Source organism: Desmodus rotundus, chromosome 2 (genome assembly GCF_022682495.2).
Source record: "Desmodus rotundus isolate HL8 chromosome 2, HLdesRot8A.1, whole genome shotgun sequence".
Classification (NCBI taxonomy): Eukaryota; Metazoa; Chordata; class Mammalia; order Chiroptera; family Phyllostomidae; genus Desmodus; species Desmodus rotundus.
The window spans coordinates 109,257,656-109,279,630 of record NC_071388.1 but is presented as its reverse complement, the minus strand read 5'-3'; the positions used below and the strand labels follow the sequence as shown (position 1 = coordinate 109,279,630).

Genomic DNA, 21,975 nt, shown 5'->3' with positions numbered 1-21,975 from the left:
TCAGGCAGAAATCGGGCAATGTTTGACCCTGAGTCTAGCCTGTTCTCAGGAGGGGTAAGCCAAAGGTAAAGGTAAGCCAAAATCCAAGGGCCAGGTGAAAAGGAGAGAATCTTAACCAAGATTGGGTAACAAGCATTTTGCTCCTATTGAACATTGGGGAAAAGCAATTCCACTAATCATTTGAGGCAAAGAACTGGTATTTGGAAGGTCTATGTCTGGCCTCATCGTCGGTAATCAATCACCTGGGCATCCATGACTCTTCCCTAAGTTGGATGTGAAGGGTGGTTCTTTGCAGTAAGGCCTTCCAGAATGCAAAAGACCACAAGTTTCACTTAAAATTCAGCACGCCAGGAGAGAGGCTAGGGTAAAAAAAACAGCAGGTGCCAGCCCACTAAGAAGTGACATGCAGGTCTGCAGGCCTTAGCACTTACGTGCCTGGGCACAGGCCTCAGGTCTGGCTGTTCAGGGCCACTTCTGGGGTTTGCACTGACAAAGTGCCCAGCTGCATGTCAGCACCAACTGCTGGCCAGACTGTAAGAGTGTGTTGTGTCCCCAAAAGGTCAGCTCAGAGAAGTAGAATTCGGGAAAGGTAGATATTGCTTCAAAGCACTCCTGCTACACAGTAGACACCGTCACCTCCCCAGGGCTGCCATGTCGCTGCTTCGTGGAACTGGACAGGAGTGAAAGCACTAACCACTGGGAAGTAGAAGGCTGATGCACAGCTACGGGATAGGCTGGGACTCCAAATTTAAAGCCTTACTGACCACAGGCTTTCAATACTCCCCAGGTGTGAATGCTATTTCCCATTACAATGAGCCTCTACCTCAAAATAAGTTTTCCTTCATGATCTATGCTTGTGTGTGCCTTTACTTCAGGGAGCAATTCTACCTTGTCTTTTTCTTAACACCCTTTCTTTCATTCCAGAACAGGAGAAAAAAAGTCCAAAGACATTTTTTTCAGAATAAAGGAACTAGCTACTAAAGACTCAAGGGTAATAAGCTCCTATTAGGAGAGGAATCCAGCCTCCCAGGAATATCAGAAATGTATTTGGGGGAGAAATAGAGGTCTTCCTCTTAGAGAATATCAACCATCAGGAGCTATGTGCACTGTGGCTTCCTAAGGAGGTGATGGCCTTCAGGTGATCTAGAGGACCTACACACTGTGGATTCCCTCTGTTGAATGCACCTGAGATAAACAGGAACAGGTAGCACTGCAAACTGTTTCAAGCTCTTCCCTCTGCCTGGACCACACCCTATCCCCAGCTACCAGGGCCTATCCACTGTCAACACTTCAACACCAAGTAGCAAGTCTCTTCTCGTCACCCCAGTAGCTCCCTCAGAATGGGCTCCACCTCACTCTGCCTGCTACCAAGTGTGGACTTGGGGGGTTGTCACAGAGTCATGAAGCATGCCTATGACAAGGAAGAAGGGCATCTATAATGAAAAGTGGTTAAACTGTCCATTTGTTTATTCAGGAAAACAGTAGGATAAACACATCTTAAATACTACAAATTTTTATATACAGGAATGACCACTCCCCAACAAGTTTGAAAAGTGGTCTGAGAAGAGCAATGAAGTATAGACAGACCCCCACTACTTTTTTAAACTCTGGATAATCCATGGAGACAGAACCAAATTCTTGATATATTTTCTTCAACATAGCATCACTTTGGCCAATGCTGGAGGGAGAACATGATTAGTCTACGTAGCTCCATGAGCGTCATTTCCGGAAGCGCTTGAAAAGGGGATGTACATGCTTGGCAGAAGCCTTGCTCCGCGCTGAGTGGTACTCCATGTACACGGTGTCATCGGCCCCAGACATGGAGCTCATTGTGCCAAAGCGCCGAGATACCTGTGGGGGACCCAGCCCACTGTCAGTTTCCAAGGGGAAAGACACTCCTTTTGTAACATTTATAATAAATTTCATAAATTTTTTAAATTTAACAAATTTTATGATATTTAAATAACATTTATTGATCACTTACCATGTCTCAGGCATCGTTCTAAGCAGTACACACACTTACATGTATTAACTCATCTAATCCTCACAAACACTGTAATCTCCACTTCATAGAAGAGGAAACTGAAGCACAGACAGGGCAAGTAACGTGTGTAAGATTATACAGCTCTTAAAGAGATGGGACTTGAACACAGGCAGTCTGGCTTCAGCTACCCTATACTTAAACGTAATGCTACACTACCTCTCTTAATGACAATTTTTGAAGAGAATTTTTTAACAGTGAGGACGGAAGTCCCTCAAAATTTCCCAAGACTCGACCACAAGGCTTTGAATCAAGCGGAAAACCAGAAATCCTAGGCTTGAATCTTATCTTTGCATCTCCTTGGGTGACCTTGAGCAAATACTGAATGCCCGCACCTCAATGATGTCATGTTAGATAGGGATAACCACACCTGCCTAGACATAGGTGCTATGAACAGAAAACATTCAAGTCTGGGGTGTGTCCCAGAGTCTGGCACCCACAGGGACCAGATGGCAACCATACACACAGATGGGCCCTGAAGTAATGCCTGTAACAGCCTGGCCTCAGGGGAACCACTGTGAGGTAGGACTGACCCAAAGTTGCCCATGATGTGGTCAGAAGCAAGGAGTTTCCCTGGGGTCTCCATGGAGAGTGCCAGAGAGCCAGTCCCTGAATCCCAGGTCTGAGGGGAGCAAGGTCTCTGGCTGTAGGGAGGGCAGCACCTTTCCTGGTGATGTTGCTTCTCTCTTTCCTTGTTCTAGTCATTACTCTCCTTTTGGCTCTAATACCAATTTACTTTCAAAACCACCAAACTATGCTTCTCTCCTTGGAGGGCCTGATTAAGGATTCCCCATAATGATACTTTTGTTAATTATGCCATGCCTGACACATAGTGGGCATTCAGAAAGTATGTGCAGAATAAAAAGTTGAGTACTTTCAGAAAACTCTAAACTTTTTTCAAAATAATTATTGAAACTACAAAATGAGTTGATCCTTAGATCCATTTTATAGGCTGGAGGCTCAGCTAGGGACTAGGGAGGAAACCAGAGATGAAGTGACTTGCCCAAGGCCAAGAGTGGCAGCCCCAGGCCCATCACACTCCTTTCTACAGCTACCCTAGTAAGAGCCTGAGGTCATGTCTGCCATCCTAGGCTTCAACATAAAAATACTAACACTGGTAGAGCAAGAGCAATTACAGCCACTGTGGGCTCAGCCATGTAAAACAGCATGTACAGAAGGAAAGATACACACCAATAGCTTAATGGGTTGTTAGTATTCTCTTCTCTATAAGTTTTTTAGAAGACTGCACAGGCTCATACGCACAACTGTGCATGCGTAAGTCTAAGAACTTTGTCCTTCAGGAGCCTCACACACACACTCACTGACAGACCTAGGCAGGCCTAGGAGGAATGGCAAATCACCAGGCGACAAAATGGCACCATGGAAAACCGTGGGAAGCTGCCTGCAGACCCTACCCAGGACAAACAGATGCCCGGCTAAGTTTAGGGTCTGGGGTCGGCCTATCCAGCACAACAGGATGCAGCTTTAACTTGAGCCTGACAAGATGTATCAAGAACAATGGTCAGCAGAAATAGCACCCAGCAACCAGCTCTAGCCAATCAGACTCTGACACCCCAACCAGTTACCCTTTGCGGGTTTTTGCGCTTAAAAACCCTGCCCTAAGAACAACCAAGTGAGTCTTAACCTCCCTTGGTTGGCTCCACTTTCCCTCTTATTCCCCACTAATAAATCCTGCTCCTTAGCTCGCTGCATCCGTCTGGTTTCTTGAGCAACTCTGGCCTAATGCTCACCTGACTGGATCTGAAGCCAGACTCTCCTGCCACCACCTCTTCCTCAGCATCCAGGTCAGTGGCTGCCAGGACTTTTTGCAAGAGCTGCTGCTGTTCTTCTTTCGTTGAAAATGCCAGCTCTTCCTCTTCCATGCCAGCAAGCTTTGTGATCACCTGTAAGGCCAGAACCAGCAGGCGACACACTCCCTTTGCTTTCCCTCCCCTCCCCTTCCCTACCGCTTTCTCTTGGGTTCACTTGCTCTGGTCACTTCCCTTGACCAGCGGCATAGGTGGCTAACAGTGGAGAGCTCCTCGGGATACTCCAGAGACCAGCTTTAGCAGTCACCTTCAATAGGAGTGCAATCAATGACTGCAAGGCAGGAGAGGTTAAGAAAATTCCAGAGAAATCTGCTCCCAATGCATAACAGCTAAATGATCCCTTACAAAAGATCAACAGGGATCTTGGCGATGTTGAAACATCTTGCACCAGGTAACAAAAGGGACCAGAGACTGAAAGGCACAGCCTGCTGCCCCTGAGAAGGCCTTCAACCTCCTGGCCTGGACCCAGGGTTTCCAGCAGGGGGAGCACTTTCAAAAAACAAAATGTCAAGAATGGATTTACAAGATTTTTCCTAAAAGAGCAAGATGACAGCCTGATAGAGAGATTTGGTTTTCATTTCTTTGGAGGTAACTTACTACAAGGCCTACCTAGCTCTGCAATAAGCTTAGACTGATTTATGTAAAGGGAACTTTTTTTCCTCCAATTCTTCTCATAATTTTAATTAAAAGAAAATTCCTAAAGCAAGTAACAGGCTCAGCCCTTCTGGTGGCCAGATCTGGATTACAGATACGGGACACCTCTGCCCTGGCCTGGCCACCCCCCTCCAGAGTCATGATTCTGGGAACTGTGACCCGGCTGCTCCCAGCCACAGCACAAAAAGTGAAAAAGATGAAGACAGCTGCCACCAACACAGAAACCGTACGTCAGGTGCCTTTCTGTCAATCTCACCCTTCCAAGAACTCACAGCACTTCCTAACTCAGTGCTTCTCCCACCCTACCACTCTCCCAGGGATCAAGAGTCATGAATGCTGTCCACAGTGCACACTTACAGATATATAAAAAGGTCATGATGCAAATCTTTCAAAAACCTGTCCCAAGAGTCCTGTCCTCCAGCCCAACATAACAAGTCTCAAAAGTGTCACTGTCTCTGGCTAAAAGAGGAGGTGTCAGATAACCTTATCCTCTTGTCTACTGGTAATAATAGGATCCCTCACTAAAGTATCTGTATAAGTCAGCCTATAGTCTTTCTCAAATCAAGAACCTGGGAACCTATACACCCAAGTTCTAGTGAGGTCCCTTTAGTCCCCTTGATCCAGCATCTTCCATCCAACCCTACAAATAAAAACCCATTAGGACACTAAATCCTGATATAAATCTACTATTTGTGTTTGCAGGAAAGAAAATGCCTCAGCAAGTGAAAGCCAAAGCTTTAGAATTTTCCAAGTTATGCAAATAACTGATTTGTAGTACACTGGATGGCTGTCGTGTCTATGAGGCCCCCTAAGGCCCAGACTCACCAGCTGACTATGAGAAGAGCTGTCCAGGCCACCAGGAGTGGTACCTCTTAAGAAAGTAATCCCAGGGTTTCACACTAACACACTGAGGGCCACAGTTTGTGGGTACCTTAAGTCCTGCTAGCCTTACATATTTCCCCACCAACATCTAATGTTTTTTGCACAAGACAACTGTAAAATGTTAATAAGCAGATTCCAGCCCTTTGCTTCAAAGGTCCCATTCTTTGACCATTCACCGTGGGAAGCTGGGGGAATGAGGGGATCCTGCACAATGTTTTCCATCACAGACCCTGCAATTCAGGCAAAGACAAAGGGAGTCTGCAGCAGGCAGAGCCTCCAGTCCCCTAATGCTCTGTGTCTGCCTGAGCTCTGTCCCATGCTGGTACTAACCATGGCCCCACTTTTCCTGGAGGCCTAAGTACAAAAAAAGCCGTGGTCCTACTATGACCTGAGACCAAACGGAAACATACCTTAAAGCTGTAACCCTGATCTACCAAGAATCTCTGCCGCTTGGTTGAATAAGCCATTTCCTGTGTGTCCTGAGATACCAGTGAGTAGAAGAAGGCATTGTACTCCTCTGCAACCATTCCTGGGGAGAGGGCAGGAAAAAGGATAACATTAGCCATGAGAATGCAGGAACTAAGGTTCCAGGGCTCAGAAGCAAGTAATGCAGTGGGAGAGCTTTGGAGTCAGGAGTTGATTGCCCTGATTTTGTATGGGGACTTCATCAAAATTAAAAACTTTTGTGCTTCAAAGAACACCACCAAAAAAATTGGAAAAAGAAAACACATAATGGGAAAAAATATTTACAAAACATATACCCGATAAGGAATTTGTATCTAGGTTATATAAAGAACTATTACAACTCAATAATGAAAATACAACTCAATTACAAAAAGGGTCCAGGATCAGAACAGACACTTCTCTAAAGAGAATATACAAATGGCCAACCAGCACTTGAAAAGATGCTCAACATCATTAGTCATCGGGAAACACAAATCATAACCACAATGAGATCACACACTAATATAGCTAAAATTTTTAAAAGACAGATTACAGTTGTTGTCAAGGATGTGGAGAGGATGGAACCCTTGTACACTGCTAGTGAGAACATAATGGTATAGCCACTTCGTAAACAGTCTGGAGGTTTATTAAAATGTTAACCATAGTAACTACATGATTCTACTCCTAGATACATAGCCAAGAGAACTGAAAACATATGTCCACATAAAACTTGCACATAAATTTCATAGTATATTCTGTGAGCCAAAAAAGTAGAAATAGTCCAAATATCCTTTTACCAGATTATTTATCAGATAAATGGATAAATAAAATGTGGTATGTCCATACAATGGAACATCATTCAGCAATAAAAAATGAGGAATTACTGGTAAAGGGAAAGGATTTCTTTTGAGGGCGATAATAATATTCTAAATACAGATTGTGGCGATAATTATGCAACTTTGTGAATATACTAAAAACCACTGAATTATACACTTGAAATAGATCAATTGTATAGTATGTGAATTGTATCTCAAAAAAGCTGCTAAAAAAAAAAACGCTCTGTGGGAAAACCCAGAACAGAATTAACACAGAATCTAGGACAGAAAATACTGTAGCCTATAAAACCTGATCTTTCAGGAAAATCTAAACATTTATGTTTCACAGTTCAAATGCCAGTAGGTTAAGTATTGGTATATTGCTTCTGAAATCAATTGTTTCCTTGTCTTGTAAGAACTTATAGATGCAAAGGGGCCAAATACCTACCTCAAATAGTTTTTTTTTTCTTTCAGTTTTATTGATATAAAATTGACATACAGACTGTATAAGTTTAAGGTGCACAGACAGCATCATTTGACTTACATATATTATAAAATAATTACCACAATAAATTTGGTTAACATCCATCATTTTTTACTAATACAAAAAATGTTTTTCCTTGCAAGAAAATCTTTTAGGATTTACTCTTAGCAATTTTCAAATATACTATATAGCAGCATTAACTATGTCCACCTAAAAATAAAAGGCCAATGAGACAGGCAATAAGCATTTATTTAAAATCAAAAAGAAAAGCTTTTCAGGAAGTACTGATTCAGGTAGAAGCCCAAATACTACTCGCATTAGAAGAGTAAAGCAATGGGTGTTTATGAAAAAGGGAAGGGGAACCATTACACCAATAGAAGGAAGACCTTTCTACAGGTGCAAATAACATAATATAGGGATGTTAATCTAAATAATGTTTTTAATTTTCAGTCCAGGAGTCATCGTATCTGCTTTCTTGTTATCTTTGAAAAAAGTTTTTTGGGGACATAAGGTTGCTTTAAGACCAGTCCAAAGGTTATTTTGCCCTGTTTTAACATCCAAAGCTTTGAAAAGACACGCAAGACAGTTCCTCTAGGATGACAGCTCCAGCTCCATTTTAAAGTGGCTCCATTTATATCTTTCTTTTTACAACTGCAGTCATCATATTGTACATTACACACCGAGTAATTATTTATCTTATAACTGGAAGTTTAACCTTTCTGAACACCTTCATCCAATGCCTCTAGTAACCACAAACTTAAATTCTATTTTATGAGTTCAGTTTGGGTTTTTTTTTTGTATTTCACACATAAGTGGGATCATATAGTATATGACTTACTTCACTCACTTCACTTGAGGATGCCCTCAAGGTCCATCCATGTTGTTACAAATGGCAGGATTTCCTTCTTATTTTATGGCTAAACAGTCTTCTAATATACATACACCACGTTCTCTTTATACATTCATATGTCAAGGCACTTAGATTGTTACCATGTCTTCGCTATTGTAAATAAGGCTGCAGTTAACTTGGGCTGCAGTTTTCTCTCACCTACTGATTTCAATTCTGTCAGATATATATCCAGAAGTGGAATTAATGGATCATATGGTACTTCCATCTTTTAATTTTTTGAGGATTCTTCATACTGTTTCCCATAGTGGCTGTACTAATTTATAATTATACCAACAGCAGGCATAAGGGTTGCCACCCCACCCTTTTTAAGAATTTTTTATTTATTTTTAGAGAGAGGGGAAGGGAGGCAAAAAGGGAGGGAGAGAAACATCGATGTGAGAGAGAAACATTGATCAGGTGGCTCTCATACGTGCCCCGACCAGGGACCGAACATGCAACCCAGCCATGTGCTCTGACCAGGAATTACCTGTGACCTTTTGCTTCGCAAGACGACACCCAACCAACTGAAACACACTGGTCAAGACAAGTCAAATAGTATTTTAAAACAAAATTCTAAATCTAATTCAAAGGAGTTTTCAAATTGTGTGTATGTGTGTGTGTAAACAATTTCTTCTTTTGGTGAAGAATACAGAAAGTAATGAATTACTTTCACAAATGCTACTCGAGTTATATATGCTTGTCAGTTTCATAAAAGCTACAATTGATCCAGCGGCCTACTATATTCTGTAATGTAAGTCTCATTCCTCATAACAGTCCTACAAGATAGGATTGTCACTCCTACTTTAGATGGGACATCAAGGCTCAGAGGGGCAAATTATTGCCCAGGTCCCACAATTGGTCTGGTGCCCAAGTCCATGCTTGCTATTTTAATGTGCCCTCTTCTCCACTTTAAACATAGTCAATTAGCTGCTTCTTAAACATAACCAAATACAGTACAATTCTAACACGTGCCCACTAATGTTGTCATTTTCAAACATCTTACCAGTTCAGATGCCTCCTAAGCTAAGTGAACTCCTTGAGGACAGGGTCTGTGAACTTGTCTTAGGTCCTGCCTGGTCCCAGGAGGATGCCATGTCTGAACAGCAATGTCAGTCCCTACTGTGCCTGTAAATGAAATCTAAGCTTTTTTCTGTGCCTTGGCTGGTGTGGCTCAGTGGACTGAGTGCCGGCCTGCAAACCAAAAGGTTGCCAGTTCAATTTCCGGCCAGGGCACGTGCCTGGGTTGCTGTCCAGGTTCCCAGTTAGGGGCGTAGAGCAACTAATCAATGTTTCTCTCTCACATCAATGTCTCTCTCCCTCTCCTTCTCCCTCCCTTCCCATCTCCCTAAAAATTAATAAATAAAATCTTTAAAAAAAAAAAGAAACCTAAGTTGGTTTTTTTTCACAGTTAACAGGCAGAGTACCCATGACTTTTGCTTCTTCATTTACTGAGCTTCTGATGCCCTTGATGCAAGCAGCAACTTAGGGCACCACAATTCACAGGTTACAAGGAAGGCATACACTTGTGGCTGCTCGAGCTGCTCCCTAGGCCCTCCCCTTACTCCTAACTTGAGGTTCAGGGGACAAGTTCCAGCTCTCACACTTGCACTGGTGACCCAACTGTGCTTTCTCCCTTCTATGTTTACATGATACAGACTGCTGCCTAGCTCCTCTTACTATCTACCAATATAAGAGCTCAGCTTAGAGGGCATCTGTGTGAGTTCCAGGCAGCTGCCATTGGAAACACCCACACATCCACCCTCAAGGCATGAGAAATAAGGGCCAAGAAGATCTTGGTCCTACTTTGGGACTGCCTCCCTCAGAGTATACCTAGTCCAGGAGCACAAGTTCACCATCACAAACACACCAGCAGCTACCCTCTTCCTATCCAAGGTAGTTTGAAAGGAGAGACTCCCCAGAGAAGAAGGTGAAAGACCACCTTTACCTTTTTTGGCTCGCAGCACTCGCCCTAGTCTCTGGGCCTCCTGCCGTCGGGAGCCACCATGAGATGAAATCTGAATGAGAACGTTTGCTTCTGGCAGATCAAATGATGTGTCACCCACCTATAGAAATAAAGCAGCTGTGTGTCTGGGAATGTTTTTGTATATGAGACAGAAAGAGAAAAAAATCAACTGGTCTCAAATTTAAAGAAGCTCTGTAGGTAATTAAGAAAAACAATCACTGTCCTCTTCTTCTCTGTGCTGGGGTCTTTCAGATGCAGGCAGGCTTCTAGGAACGAGAGTGAATTCTCCTGAGAGCTGTACTTCAGAAAATAATCTCCACAGTCTCCACCATCTGTCTCAGCCACATTCCCAGTGTGGGCTGCTAGGGGCCCAAAGACAAGAGGGCCCTATCAACAGAGACTTTCTATACACAATTATTCTTACTTTTTGCTACACAAATAGGTCTGCCTAAAGCCATCCACACTCTTAAATAGAGGCCATTAAAACCAGCAGCACGTGTTAGACATGTGATTTAGTGGGTGTCTCTTGCTTTCACTGGGCTGGATTCTGACTTAGGGTAAGCTGCCTTAGTTTGGGGCTTCCAACCATCTAAATTCCCACATAAACATCAAAGTTTGGTACTTATGGACCTAGTCATATTCACTTTATAGGTAATTATTACTTCTTTTGGGCTCTAGGTCTATCCTAATCTCATTGACTGTTCTGAACAGTTGGGCCAGAGCTTCTAACTGCAAATTAAAACCACCACCAACTTGGGTGTACATGACTTTGCATTGTTTACATTCACCACCCATCACCAAGGCACAGCAGGAGTCAGGACACAGGCTGCCAGTGACCCACAGACCTCTCCAACTCCACAAAGAGAATTTCATTCAAATGCCTACTTTTGTCAGAGTAGGTGACGAACTTTTTTCTCTTTTATAAAGAAAATACAGCTTAAAATTCCTGCATCCCAAAAAGAGGCAGGAAAAACTTGTCAAGCAAAAGGACTGCACAGGTTATACATAATACATAAATCCCTGTATCTGTTTCTTCTACTACCCAGACACGTGGAAATGAAAACTGATAAATGATGTTCCTTCGACAAACACCAATTCACTGCTCCCCACCCCTAAGCCTGAAGATTGCTGGGACCTTATCACCACCGTGCATGTCACACAGACCTTGGATATGAAGATGGTGTTGATTTTGGGGTTGTGCTTGAAATTCTGGAGAATCTGCATCCTTTCTCCCTGAGATGTAGGACCATAGATATAGGGTCTAGAGAAAAACAAAGCTGTATTAGGAAGACCACAGAATCATTTCTCAATTTTCTTGAAAGCACATCAGAGTAGGAGCTCCTGCAAAGGACTCTTTCCCAGGAAGCCCCATCATTCATGAGTATCAGGAGGAGAACCATAAAAATGAGTGGCAATACACCCTCCGTACTCCTCTTCCAAAATACACACACATACTTTCTCTCTTCCCCATTGAACTGAGGTTCAAGGTACCATTCTCTTTGGGATTTCCTCCTTTAATTTTTCCTTGGTTTTTGGACTAAGGTCCCTAGCCCTAAGCTTAGTGTCTATACAAAGAGAATCCCATGGATTTCATGAAGCACAATGGGGCAGAAAAGGAAACATTGTTGTTTGGAAACGACTGTTTCCTAATGACACAAGCATTCTCCAAGAAAGGGGCAGGAAGGAGCAAAGAGCCACCTCTAAGCTTTTCCCTTCTGACCTCCTATAATACTATGTTTAAAATTCTTCTATTTAATTCCCAGCTCTCAGCCAAAGGGCACAAGCCTATCTGACAGACTCAGTGGTCATCTATCACCTCTTGTGATCTGGCAATGCCATTCCTCCGACCTAGTCTCTGTAGCTTTAGTATGGTGGTGGTGATGATGATGATGATAATGACAAGGGCAGCTACCAGATATATAGGTCCCACCCACAGTAAACGCTGAGCTGGATACCATGTTGAAAAAAATCCATCCGTTCCTGCCAACAGCCCTCAGAACTGTAAAAGACAGGTTTCATACTTCCAAGGTACACGTAATTGAGGGGCAAGAGTCTGAGGAAGTAAACCCAAGTGTAAATGTTCCACCACCCAGGCCCACTCACCATCCCAGGGCAGTGCCCATGGAAGGCACAGAAAGCACAATTTTTGATCCTCCACACAACGCTTCCCAACCCTGTGCCACAAAGTGGTAATGGGTGTACCTGGAACAGCAAAACTCTTGCCCATGGGGAAGCTGGGCAGGGCCTGGGACAGACGGATACTCCAGGTTGATGGCCTCTGGTCACCCCGACCACTGCAAGCCTGCTATACAAGAGTGCTCAGAACACCAAACATATCTTCTGTGTTATTTTCTACGTGTGCCATGTTGTGAAAAAGGCTGGAAAACACTGCTCTCGATAGCCTGTCTCTCGATACCCAGGTTTTTAGGTGGTTCTTTCTCTCCTTCCTCCTCATCAGAAGAAAATTGTCACAGGATGGTAAACCCTGAGTTTCTGAAGATTCATTCATTCCCCTACACAGGAAATGAAACAGAAGGGTGACCATCCTTCAGAAGAACCCCTACCATTTGTTGAATACCGACTAGATGCCAGGGACAAGAATCCTCTGAGGTGGGTAGTGGTAGTCCATGTGACAGAGAGAAAGAGGAGGTTGAGAGGGGTAAACAACACCCCTGAGATCACATAGCTATTAAGAAGAGTTGCTGGGAGTCAGGTCCATCATGTCAGACTCCAAAGTTGACGTCCTTCCTACTACCTCTCCTAACCCAACAGTCTCTCCTGCGAAGTAATTCAGTGACACCTATTCCTTTCTTATTAAGGCTAGGATAAACCAGAAGCTCGGAGACTCCCCTGTCCCCCAAATCAGTCCTAACCTACTGAATGGAACAAATGCCCAGGATTCACAGGATCATTTTAAAGCAAGAAACAAGGCAAACAAAAGCATTTCATACATTTAAAGGATAGATGAACAAAAAAGAAGGTAAGTACAAGTTGAAATGATCTTTCCAGTATCCACAAGAGAGCTATAAGCTGTCGTCCTTCATTGTGGTAGACATGTTCAGATTCCACAGTGCCAGGCCAATGAGTATCCCTGACCCAGAAAATGCTCAGAAGGCTGCAACCAAAAGACAAGCCTCAGGTGTGTTCAAATGCAGGTGTGAGGGAGGACACCTGGAGAAGGCTCCAGGAAGAATGCAGACGTAGTACTGAAATGGGGGAGAGGGGTGGTAAGGAGAGAACAGATGTTCAATATGACACAATAAACATAAGCATTGTCTTGTTGCCCTTCTCAAATTGACACTAGTGTGGACAGTAAAGGATTAAGAAGACACAAACAGCCCTGCCTGGTGTGGCTCAGTGGATGGAGTGTCAGCCTGTGAACAAAAAAGGTCACTGGTTCAATTCCCAGTCAGGGCACATGCCTGGGTTACGGGCCAGGTCCCCAGTGGGGAGGCGCACGAGAGGCAGCCATACATTGATGTTTCTGTCCCTCTTTTTCCCTCCCTTCCCCTCTGTCTAAAAATAAATAAATAAAATCTTAAAATAAAAAGACACAAACCCACAACAACAAAGAGAACAGGAGAAGAAGTAACAGCAGAGGGTGAACACATTGTGATAGTTGAGACACAGATGGATGCAGGCACGGTGACAGAGCTAGTAACTAGAGGAAGTGGGTGCCCAAGCCAACAGGAGGGAAAGTCCTGTATATAATACAAGCCCTCTTCTTTGCAGAACACAGTCACCAGGTGCTTCAAAAGCTGGGTGGTGGGGCAGGAATGCAGAGAGAAGCACTGGCAAAGTATCTGGATGAGGAGCAGTGTGAGGCCCCAGTCCCAGCAGCCAGGCATCCTCCTCCCACCTAGCACAAACCTGGAGGCTTACTTTCTAGATTCACAAGGAGGCTCTGCACTTAGGAACCTCAGGCAGAGCTGAGGACAAAGGCAAGACTGAAATTGAAGAATGAAGGGAATCCCCTTCTCCCTCTCCCACCACATGCTGATATGCAGGGGACCAGAAGATTCCTCTTTGGAGAAAATGTCCTACCCAAGAAAAAAGACCTAGAGATACTGCATTTGGCAATCTCTTAATGAAGCACCAGGTTCCTGCCCAATCATGCCATGCTGAGGTTCACAGGTGGGCAAACCCACTAAACAATATAGAAAAGGCCAATCAGCTTTCTAGTGACTGACTCTTAAAGAAGAAAATACAACCAAAGATTACGAAAAATCAGAAGGGCTCTGAAGACAGAGGTGAAACAATCAAAACAATAAAACTTGAAAAAGAAAAAGACAGTGTTAAGGAACAGAACAAAATTTTAAAAGCTGTACCAGCTTCAGAGAAGACACTGTATGCATGGAACAAAAACAGTTAGCAATAAAGAACTGTTGCAAATTAATAAAAGCTTCAATAGAAGGGTTGGCAGACAAAGGGAGGAAAAAAGGTAAGAAAATTAGAGAAGTTGTTCAGAAGATCTAACAGCTTACCATCAGGGATTCTAAATAAAAAAGAGAGAACAGGAAAAACAGTGAAGATGAGTTAACAAGGAAAAAACCAGGAATTCTCAGATTTGAAACACGAGTTTCCATATTAAAAGAGTCTAATGAGTGCACATTACAATGAAAGAAAATCACACTAAACATACTGTTTGGAAATCTCAAAAAAATATCCTGAAAGCTTCCTAAGAGAAGGATACAGATGACTACAACAGATCACATACAGAGAGGAGTCAGAAGGGCATCAGGCTTCTGAGTGCTGCACTGGAAGCCCCAACAAGACTGAGCCCTGCCTTTAACACTCTGAGGCCCAGCCTAGCTAATGATCAAGTGTAAGGCTGAATGAATACATTTGCAAGAACAGTCTTTAAAAATGTTCTTCCTATATACCTTCCATCAGGAACTACTGGAGGCTGTGCTCATTCAAAATGAGTGACCAAGAAAGAGGAGACTGGAGATACAGAAAAGGGCTCCAGCACAGGGAGAGGCACAGGGAACTGACAGGAGGACTACGGCTGAGCAGCATCCCTGGTCCCAGAGCAGAAGGATGAAGTGCTGGTAGGAACCCATCAGGGAAAGAAAGAAAAGAACTAATGTGTCTGACCCTCCTGAGAGGGAGTTTACAGCTGCAGGAAGGATCTGAAAAGCAATAGTTAAGTGTATAACAAAACAAGCAAAAGCAATGGCAAGGCAATATTAAGTCCAGAAAAAACAAATTTTACAAAAAAAAAAAAAGTAATCATCCTACACTATATGCCTTGGGGTGAACAAGGCATATAGTCAAAGTAATTTAACACTGAATACTAACTTAACCCCAAACATACTAGGAGGATGGGGGAGGGCAGCGGTGTGTGTAAGAAACCTAAATCCTAAACTTTTATAGTAGAAAGTTAAAAGGCGATTTCTATAATTAATAATCAAGAAACTGCTAAGTAAATTAGTACTTAGAAGTATGAAGGTAAATAGAGAAATGGGTTGAAGTGGCTGTCTCTGGAGAACAGGAATTTTAAGTAGGAAGACATACAGGGACTGCAATTTTTCATAACAATCTATGTTACTTGATAAAAATAAAATATTTTCTAAATTGAAAAAAGTTATAGTTTTAGAAATTTAAGAAATTTAATCTTTCTCAGTTTTCTCATCTGTAAAATGGGAACAATGAAATGACCTTACATGGCTACAGTGAGGATTCAATCATAGCTTGCTAAAAAGAAGCTGGTCTGCATGCTCCCCTCTCCACCCCTACCGCCACAAAACAAATTCAGGCCTTTCTTCAGGCAGGGCTTTATCTTCTGCTATACTCACAGCACCGTGTCACTGCAGTAGGCTTTAATCACAGGCATCTGGGTGGGGCTGTGGGCTGGTGAGGACTCTGCTAGGTGTTTTTCCTAAAAAGCTCTTTCTCAATGCCAGGCCATACCTGGGATGCTGGCCCAGTCTGCTTTGGCCTCCTGGTCCCTAGCCATACAGTCTGACCTCACTACCCCCCAGGGTGCTCACTCAGCCTGAAACTCCCGATGCCAACTTATGCCCACCTTTGGAGCCCAGCTCCAAAGCCACATGACTCTAGCCTCTGCTCCCTGGGTTCAGGGTGGCCATGTTTCCTTTTCTACACACTCTAACCTTTGACTCCAAGCAGCTACTCCTGTCTTGCCTGGTCCCTAGAACTGGGGCCGCAGAACCAGACCCTGAGATCCTAGCAAGTTTGTGAAAGCTTGGGAAAAAAAAAAAAACCAGGCACCTCTGCACTCTCACAAAGAGAAGATATTCTTACTTGTTCAGCCGAATGGCATATTCCTTTAGGGCAAACACATTATCAGCAAAGACAATAATCTTGTCATTCCTCCTTTCATGAAATTTGATCAGGAACTGGCAAGCTCTGAATTTGTTGGGGTTCATGGTATACAGTAAGATTCGCTTCTTGGTTTTGATTGCCACATACTCCCTGTAAAACTCAGGAGACATTGGGCACCAAACCTGAGATACAATAAGAAAGAGGAGTCAGTTTGCAAGTTGAAACATCACACGGTTGGAAACTTTTGAAGATCATTTATTTAGCAGAATTAACTTTAAAACAAATCAACACAAAACCAATGGTATGTCACTTATATCTCAATATAACTGTACACAAACACATACATAAGAAATCATACGTAATGGTGAACCAGCACACTTGAACATGTTAATCACTACACAAAGATTTTTAAATGTGTCGATAACCAGGGAATTATTTTCACACCAGATCCAAGCGAAAAGCACCAGACTCTCAACCTGTGGTACAAGTGATCCCTCTCCCTTGGATCATACTTTCCCTTGAGTTGACACAGAGCTGCACAGAGAACTGTACACACACATTCTAGCTGTATTGACTGAGCCTAGAAATGATATCCTAGTAGCAATGAACACACCTAATACCCAGATCTTGGCTTCTAAGTTATATTTTCTACTGAAAGGCTCCATGGAAAATGGCTGATTCCAGGGCCAGAGCAAGTACCAGAACAAGTATCAGATGAATCAGAAATATATTGCTGAACGGCCACAATGGAAATGTAGGTAGGTACACTTTGCCTCCTCGCACAACCAAAAGAACAACAACAAACTTAAAAACAAAAAATAACCAGAACTGCCAGAAAATCAAACTGTATGGAAGTCTGATAACCAAGGAGTTAAAGAAGAAACATTCATTTAGACTAGTAGGGGGAAGGATGCCTGGAGAGACGGCGTCTAGAAGACCAGGGTGGGCAAAGTGGAGGTCCAAGGACGAGGCAAAGTGGCAGCTGGCTGAGTGGGCAGTCCCACATTTGCACACAGCTAACCAGGAAGAACAACTGGGGAACAAGACAAACCCTGCAACCCAGGGTTCCAGTGTGGGGAAATAAAGCCTCAAAACCTCTGAATGAAAAAAACTGCAGGGGCTGAGGTGGCCGGAGAAACTCCCAACCTCACAGGAGAGTTCATTGCAGAGACCCACAGGATCCTAGAACATACACAAACCCACCCACCCAGGAATCAGCACCAGAAGGGCCCAATTCAATTGTGTGAAGTGGGGAAAGTGACTGAAAGTCAGTGGAGAGCTGAGCAAGTGGCACTGTTACCTCTCAGACCCCTCCCCCACATACAGTGCCATAGTGAAAAGATGTGGGTTGCCCCGCCCTGGTGAATACCTAAGGCTCTGCCCCTCACTATGTAACAGGTGTGCTGAGACAAAAAAAATATGGCCAAAATGAAAGAACAGAACAAAGCTCCAGAAAAAAATATACAACTAGGTGATGAAGAGATAGCCAACCTTTCAGATGCAGAGTTCAAAACACTGGTAATCAGGATGCTCACAGAAATGGTTTAGTCCCAAATAGAGGAAGAAGTGAAGTCCATGAAAAGTGAAATAAAGGAAAATATACAGGGAACCAACAGTGAAGGAAACTAGGACTCAAATCAATGATTTAGAGCAGAAGGAAGAAATAAACATTTAACCAGAACAGAATAAATAAACAAGAATTCAAAAAAATGAGGTGAGGCGTAGGAACCTCCAGGACAACTTTAAATGTTCCAACATCCAAATCATAGGGGTGCCAGAAGGAGAAGAGGAAGACCAAAACATTGAAAACTTATTTGAACAAATAATGAAGGAGAATTTCCCCAATCTGGCAAAGGAAGTAGTTCCAAGAAGTCCAGGAAGCTGAGAGAGTCCCAAAGAAGCTAGACCCAAGGAGGAACACACCAAGGCACATCATAATTAAGTTGCTTAAGACTAAAGATAAGGACAGAACCTTAAAAGCAGCAAGAGAAAAGAAGATAGTTACCCACAAAGGAGTTCCCCATAAGATTATCAGCTGATTTCTCCAAAGAAACCTTGCAGGCAAGAAGGGGCTAGAAAGTATTCCAAGTCATGAAAGGCAAGGAGCTACATCCAAGATTCCTCTATCCAGCAAAGCTATAATTTAGAATGGAAGGATAGATAAAGTGCTTCCTAGATAAGGTCAAGTTAAAGGAGTTCATCATCACTAAGCCCTTATTATATGAAATGTTAAAGGGACTTCTCTAAGAAAAAGAAAATCAAAAATATGAACAGTAAAATGACAACAAACTCACAACTACCAACAACCGAACCTTAAAAAACAAACTAAGCAAACAACTAGAACAGGAACAGAATCACAGAAATGGAGATCACATGGAGGGCTATCAGTGGGAAGGGGGAGGGGGGAGAATGGGGGAAAAGGTACAGAGAATAAGAAACATAAATGGTAGGTACAAAATAGACAGTGGGAGGTTAAGAATAGTATAGGAAATGGAGAAGCCAAAGAACTTCTATGTATGACCCATGGACATGAACTAAAGTGAGGGAATGTGGGTGGGAGTGGGGGTACAGGGCAGTGGGGAATAAAGGCGAGGAAAAAAATGGGACAACTGTAATAGCATAATCAATAAAATATATATTTTTTTAAATCTACCAAAAAAAAAAAAAAAAGAAGAAATATATTGCTGGGTCAGAAAGCAAGGAAGTGCTGAAAGAATGATGGGAAAGTATCAACTGGCCAAAGAAAGCCAGATTCAATACGGTCCCATTGGTCACATCTAGGACAATCTGAGCATCCAAATAAGAATGACAGTAACATTCCCGAGGGCCTCCTCTGTGCTAGGCCCTATGCCTATGCTAAAGGAAACTCAGGCAAATATTCTGAAGTGCCATTAGTTTTCAAGTTCTTGAGGCTGTGTACAAATAAAAATGACCCTCTTGGAGCCTTGCACTGGAACCAACTCTGACTTTTCAGCTGTGACCGATTCCATTTCTGTGTGATCACCACAACCATTTATTCGGGCAGCCACCACTGGAGACCTAGCTACCATCACTACATACCAGACTACATGCTAAGCTCAAATCCATAAGTTTTGTTGTTAACATTTTCTGGTTACCTCTGAGTCATATCCTGTTATGACTTCATTAGAGTTTCTAGTTCTTTATAACCACAGCAATTCTTTTCCAACAGTAAAATGTTTAAAATCCCACATTTTACAGAATATGAAACACAAATGGCCAATAAATATATGAAAAGAGGAAAACACAAATTAATACCATAATGGAATACCATTCCACACTTAGCATATTAGCAAAAATTAAAGAAAACAATTAGATATTAGTATTGGAGAAGATGTGAAGTGACTTCACTTGCCCTTGATGAATGTTAACTGGTACAATCACTTCGGAAAATGTTTGCCATGACAGGACTAGTAACGTGAACCTCCACAGAGAATCTGACCCAGCCATGCTGCTTCTGGGTGTACCTGCCAGAGCAGTGGCCTTCAATCTTGGATTACTTTACATCACGAACTAAACAGTCACACATACACACAGTTTTATGAAACAATATAGATATACCATCAATACATATTACACGCTCTGATAAATGCTATTCTGTCCTGATCATGACCCACCAAAGCGATGTCACCATCTACTACGGGATCATGGTTCACAGTGTGAACAATACTGCTTTAGAAAAATCTGTGACCCAAGGAACCAAGGAAACAGGTACAAAAACATTTGTAGCAATACTGCCATAATAGCCAAAAAACTAAGCTCCAAATTTATAGACAAAATAAATCACTGGCTGCCTAGGGTGAGAGGAGAAGCAGGGATTCAATGCAAATGGTCACAAAGGAACTTTGGGGGTAATAGAAGTATTCTAACACTAGATTGAGGGGATAGCTACACAACTCTTTACATTAACTATAATCAAAAATGTTATAAATCACAGTATTCACTTACAACAGGTGAATGGTATAGAACATCAACTAAACTTTGATAAGGCTCTTAAAAATTTTAAACAACTTAGCAACCCAAATTCCTGTCAACATTGGAAAAGATTTTTATTTTTTATTGCTGCATAATACCCTATTACATATCAAATTGCAGTACAGTGGTACAATGGAATACTACAGAGCAATTCAAAGGGAAGAACTATAACTACATTCATCATCAAAAACTAATGCACCACACGAATAAAAATAGAGCAAATGAGAGAAGTCAAAGAACACATATAACCTGTTTCTATTTATATATATATATATATATATATATATAAAGATGTTTAAAAAGGCAAAATGAAACAACAAATGTTTAGGAAATATACACAGGAGGTAAAATAATAAAGAGAAGCAAGAAAATGAGAAACCTAAGCTCTAAGACAGTGGCTTCCTGGCAGGGAGAGAGGAGACGCAACTTGAGAGGAACAGGTCCTCCAAGGTTCTGGCAATTGTCTCATAAGATGAGTGGTGATTACAAAAATGCAACTAAAAAGTAAGGAAGCTTGTCAATACCGTACACCTATGTGCACATGGTCCTCACACTCACCTTTAACCAACAGGCCCCTTTCTACCCTTTCATGGCAAAGGCCACTCTAACCACTGAATGACAGTCATTTTTAGATGCCAGAAAGGATTCCTGTTGTTGATCTTTGTGAGAAGACTCACCTTTGAAGATGCACTTTTAATATATACCTGTGCAGGTTTTCCCTATAGAATAATATTGAGAAAATGCGTTCTTAGAAATGAAACGACCAAGGCCACAGGTGCCTTCGGAGGGTATCAAAACCAACAGGATGACTGCTCACACCAGAACTCCCTGAGTCACTCACTCCCAGAAAGGAAGAGGAGCATGGACTTTGGAGCAGAGCCAGCCTGGATTAGCATCCTCCCTTTCCCATTTACTGTATGCCCCTATACAGTGATTTTGCTTCACACATCTGTGACACAGCAGAGCACCACCTACCTCACAGGGGACTGACGGCACTGCATGAGGTGGCAGCACTTCTGCTCAGGTCATGACCTGTCTACCCCCAAGGAAGTGACACAGTCCATTTCCCCTGAACCATGAAAGAGCCTCTCACTGAGAGACTGCAAGGAAGGGGACAGCTACCTCAGCACACTGGACTTTGGCAATGTAGCCGTTGTTCTGCAGCTCCATCCAGTTGGCTTCATAGAGCTTGGGCCCGATCAGAAAATTTAAGTCAACAATTTTATCATCTTCCCGGACAAGGGTTGCAGTCAAACCGAGCTTGCAGTGGGCCTGCACAATGGTGAGCACCCGTCGAAACATCTTGGCTGGGGAAACAATTGGTGATTCACACTGTTAAAAAACTTAAAAAAAATTTTTTTTAATCCTCACCCAAGGATATGTTTATTGATTTTAGAGAGACAGGAAGGAAGAAAGAATGAGAGAGAGACAGAGGGGGGAAGGGAGACATCCATCAGTTGCATCATGTATGTGCCCCAACAGGGGTATATTCCTGACTGGGAACCGAACCAGCAAACTTTTGGTGCATAGGATGATGCTCATCCAACTTAGTCACCCAGCCAGGGCCACACTGTCACTTTTTTAAATGCCCAAGTATCACACACACCCTTGCAACTTAACACTGGCCTGTGACACTATGTGAGTTAATCCCCAGGTTTCTGAATCACAAGAAGCTGGCTCTAGATAAGAATGA

General features: G+C 42.7%; 1 protein-coding gene across 1 annotated transcript in view; it reads right to left on the bottom strand.

Moving 5' to 3' along the window:
* Positions 1-1,449: 1,449 nt before the first annotated feature.
* ERCC3 (ERCC excision repair 3, TFIIH core complex helicase subunit) overlaps positions 1,450-21,975 on the bottom strand; it is a 35,067-nt gene continuing 14,541 nt past the window's right edge. The window contains exons 9-15 of the mRNA XM_024569658.3: positions 21,405-21,589; positions 16,269-16,471; positions 11,166-11,262; positions 9,984-10,101; positions 5,817-5,935; positions 3,793-3,945; positions 1,450-1,851 (exon numbers count right to left, since the gene is read on the bottom strand). Of these exons, the coding sequence (XP_024425426.1) occupies positions 1,720-1,851; positions 3,793-3,945; positions 5,817-5,935; positions 9,984-10,101; positions 11,166-11,262; positions 16,269-16,471; positions 21,405-21,589 (1,007 nt within the window). The 3' untranslated portion in view covers positions 1,450-1,719. The remainder of the gene's footprint in view (positions 1,852-3,792; positions 3,946-5,816; positions 5,936-9,983; positions 10,102-11,165; positions 11,263-16,268; positions 16,472-21,404; positions 21,590-21,975) is intronic.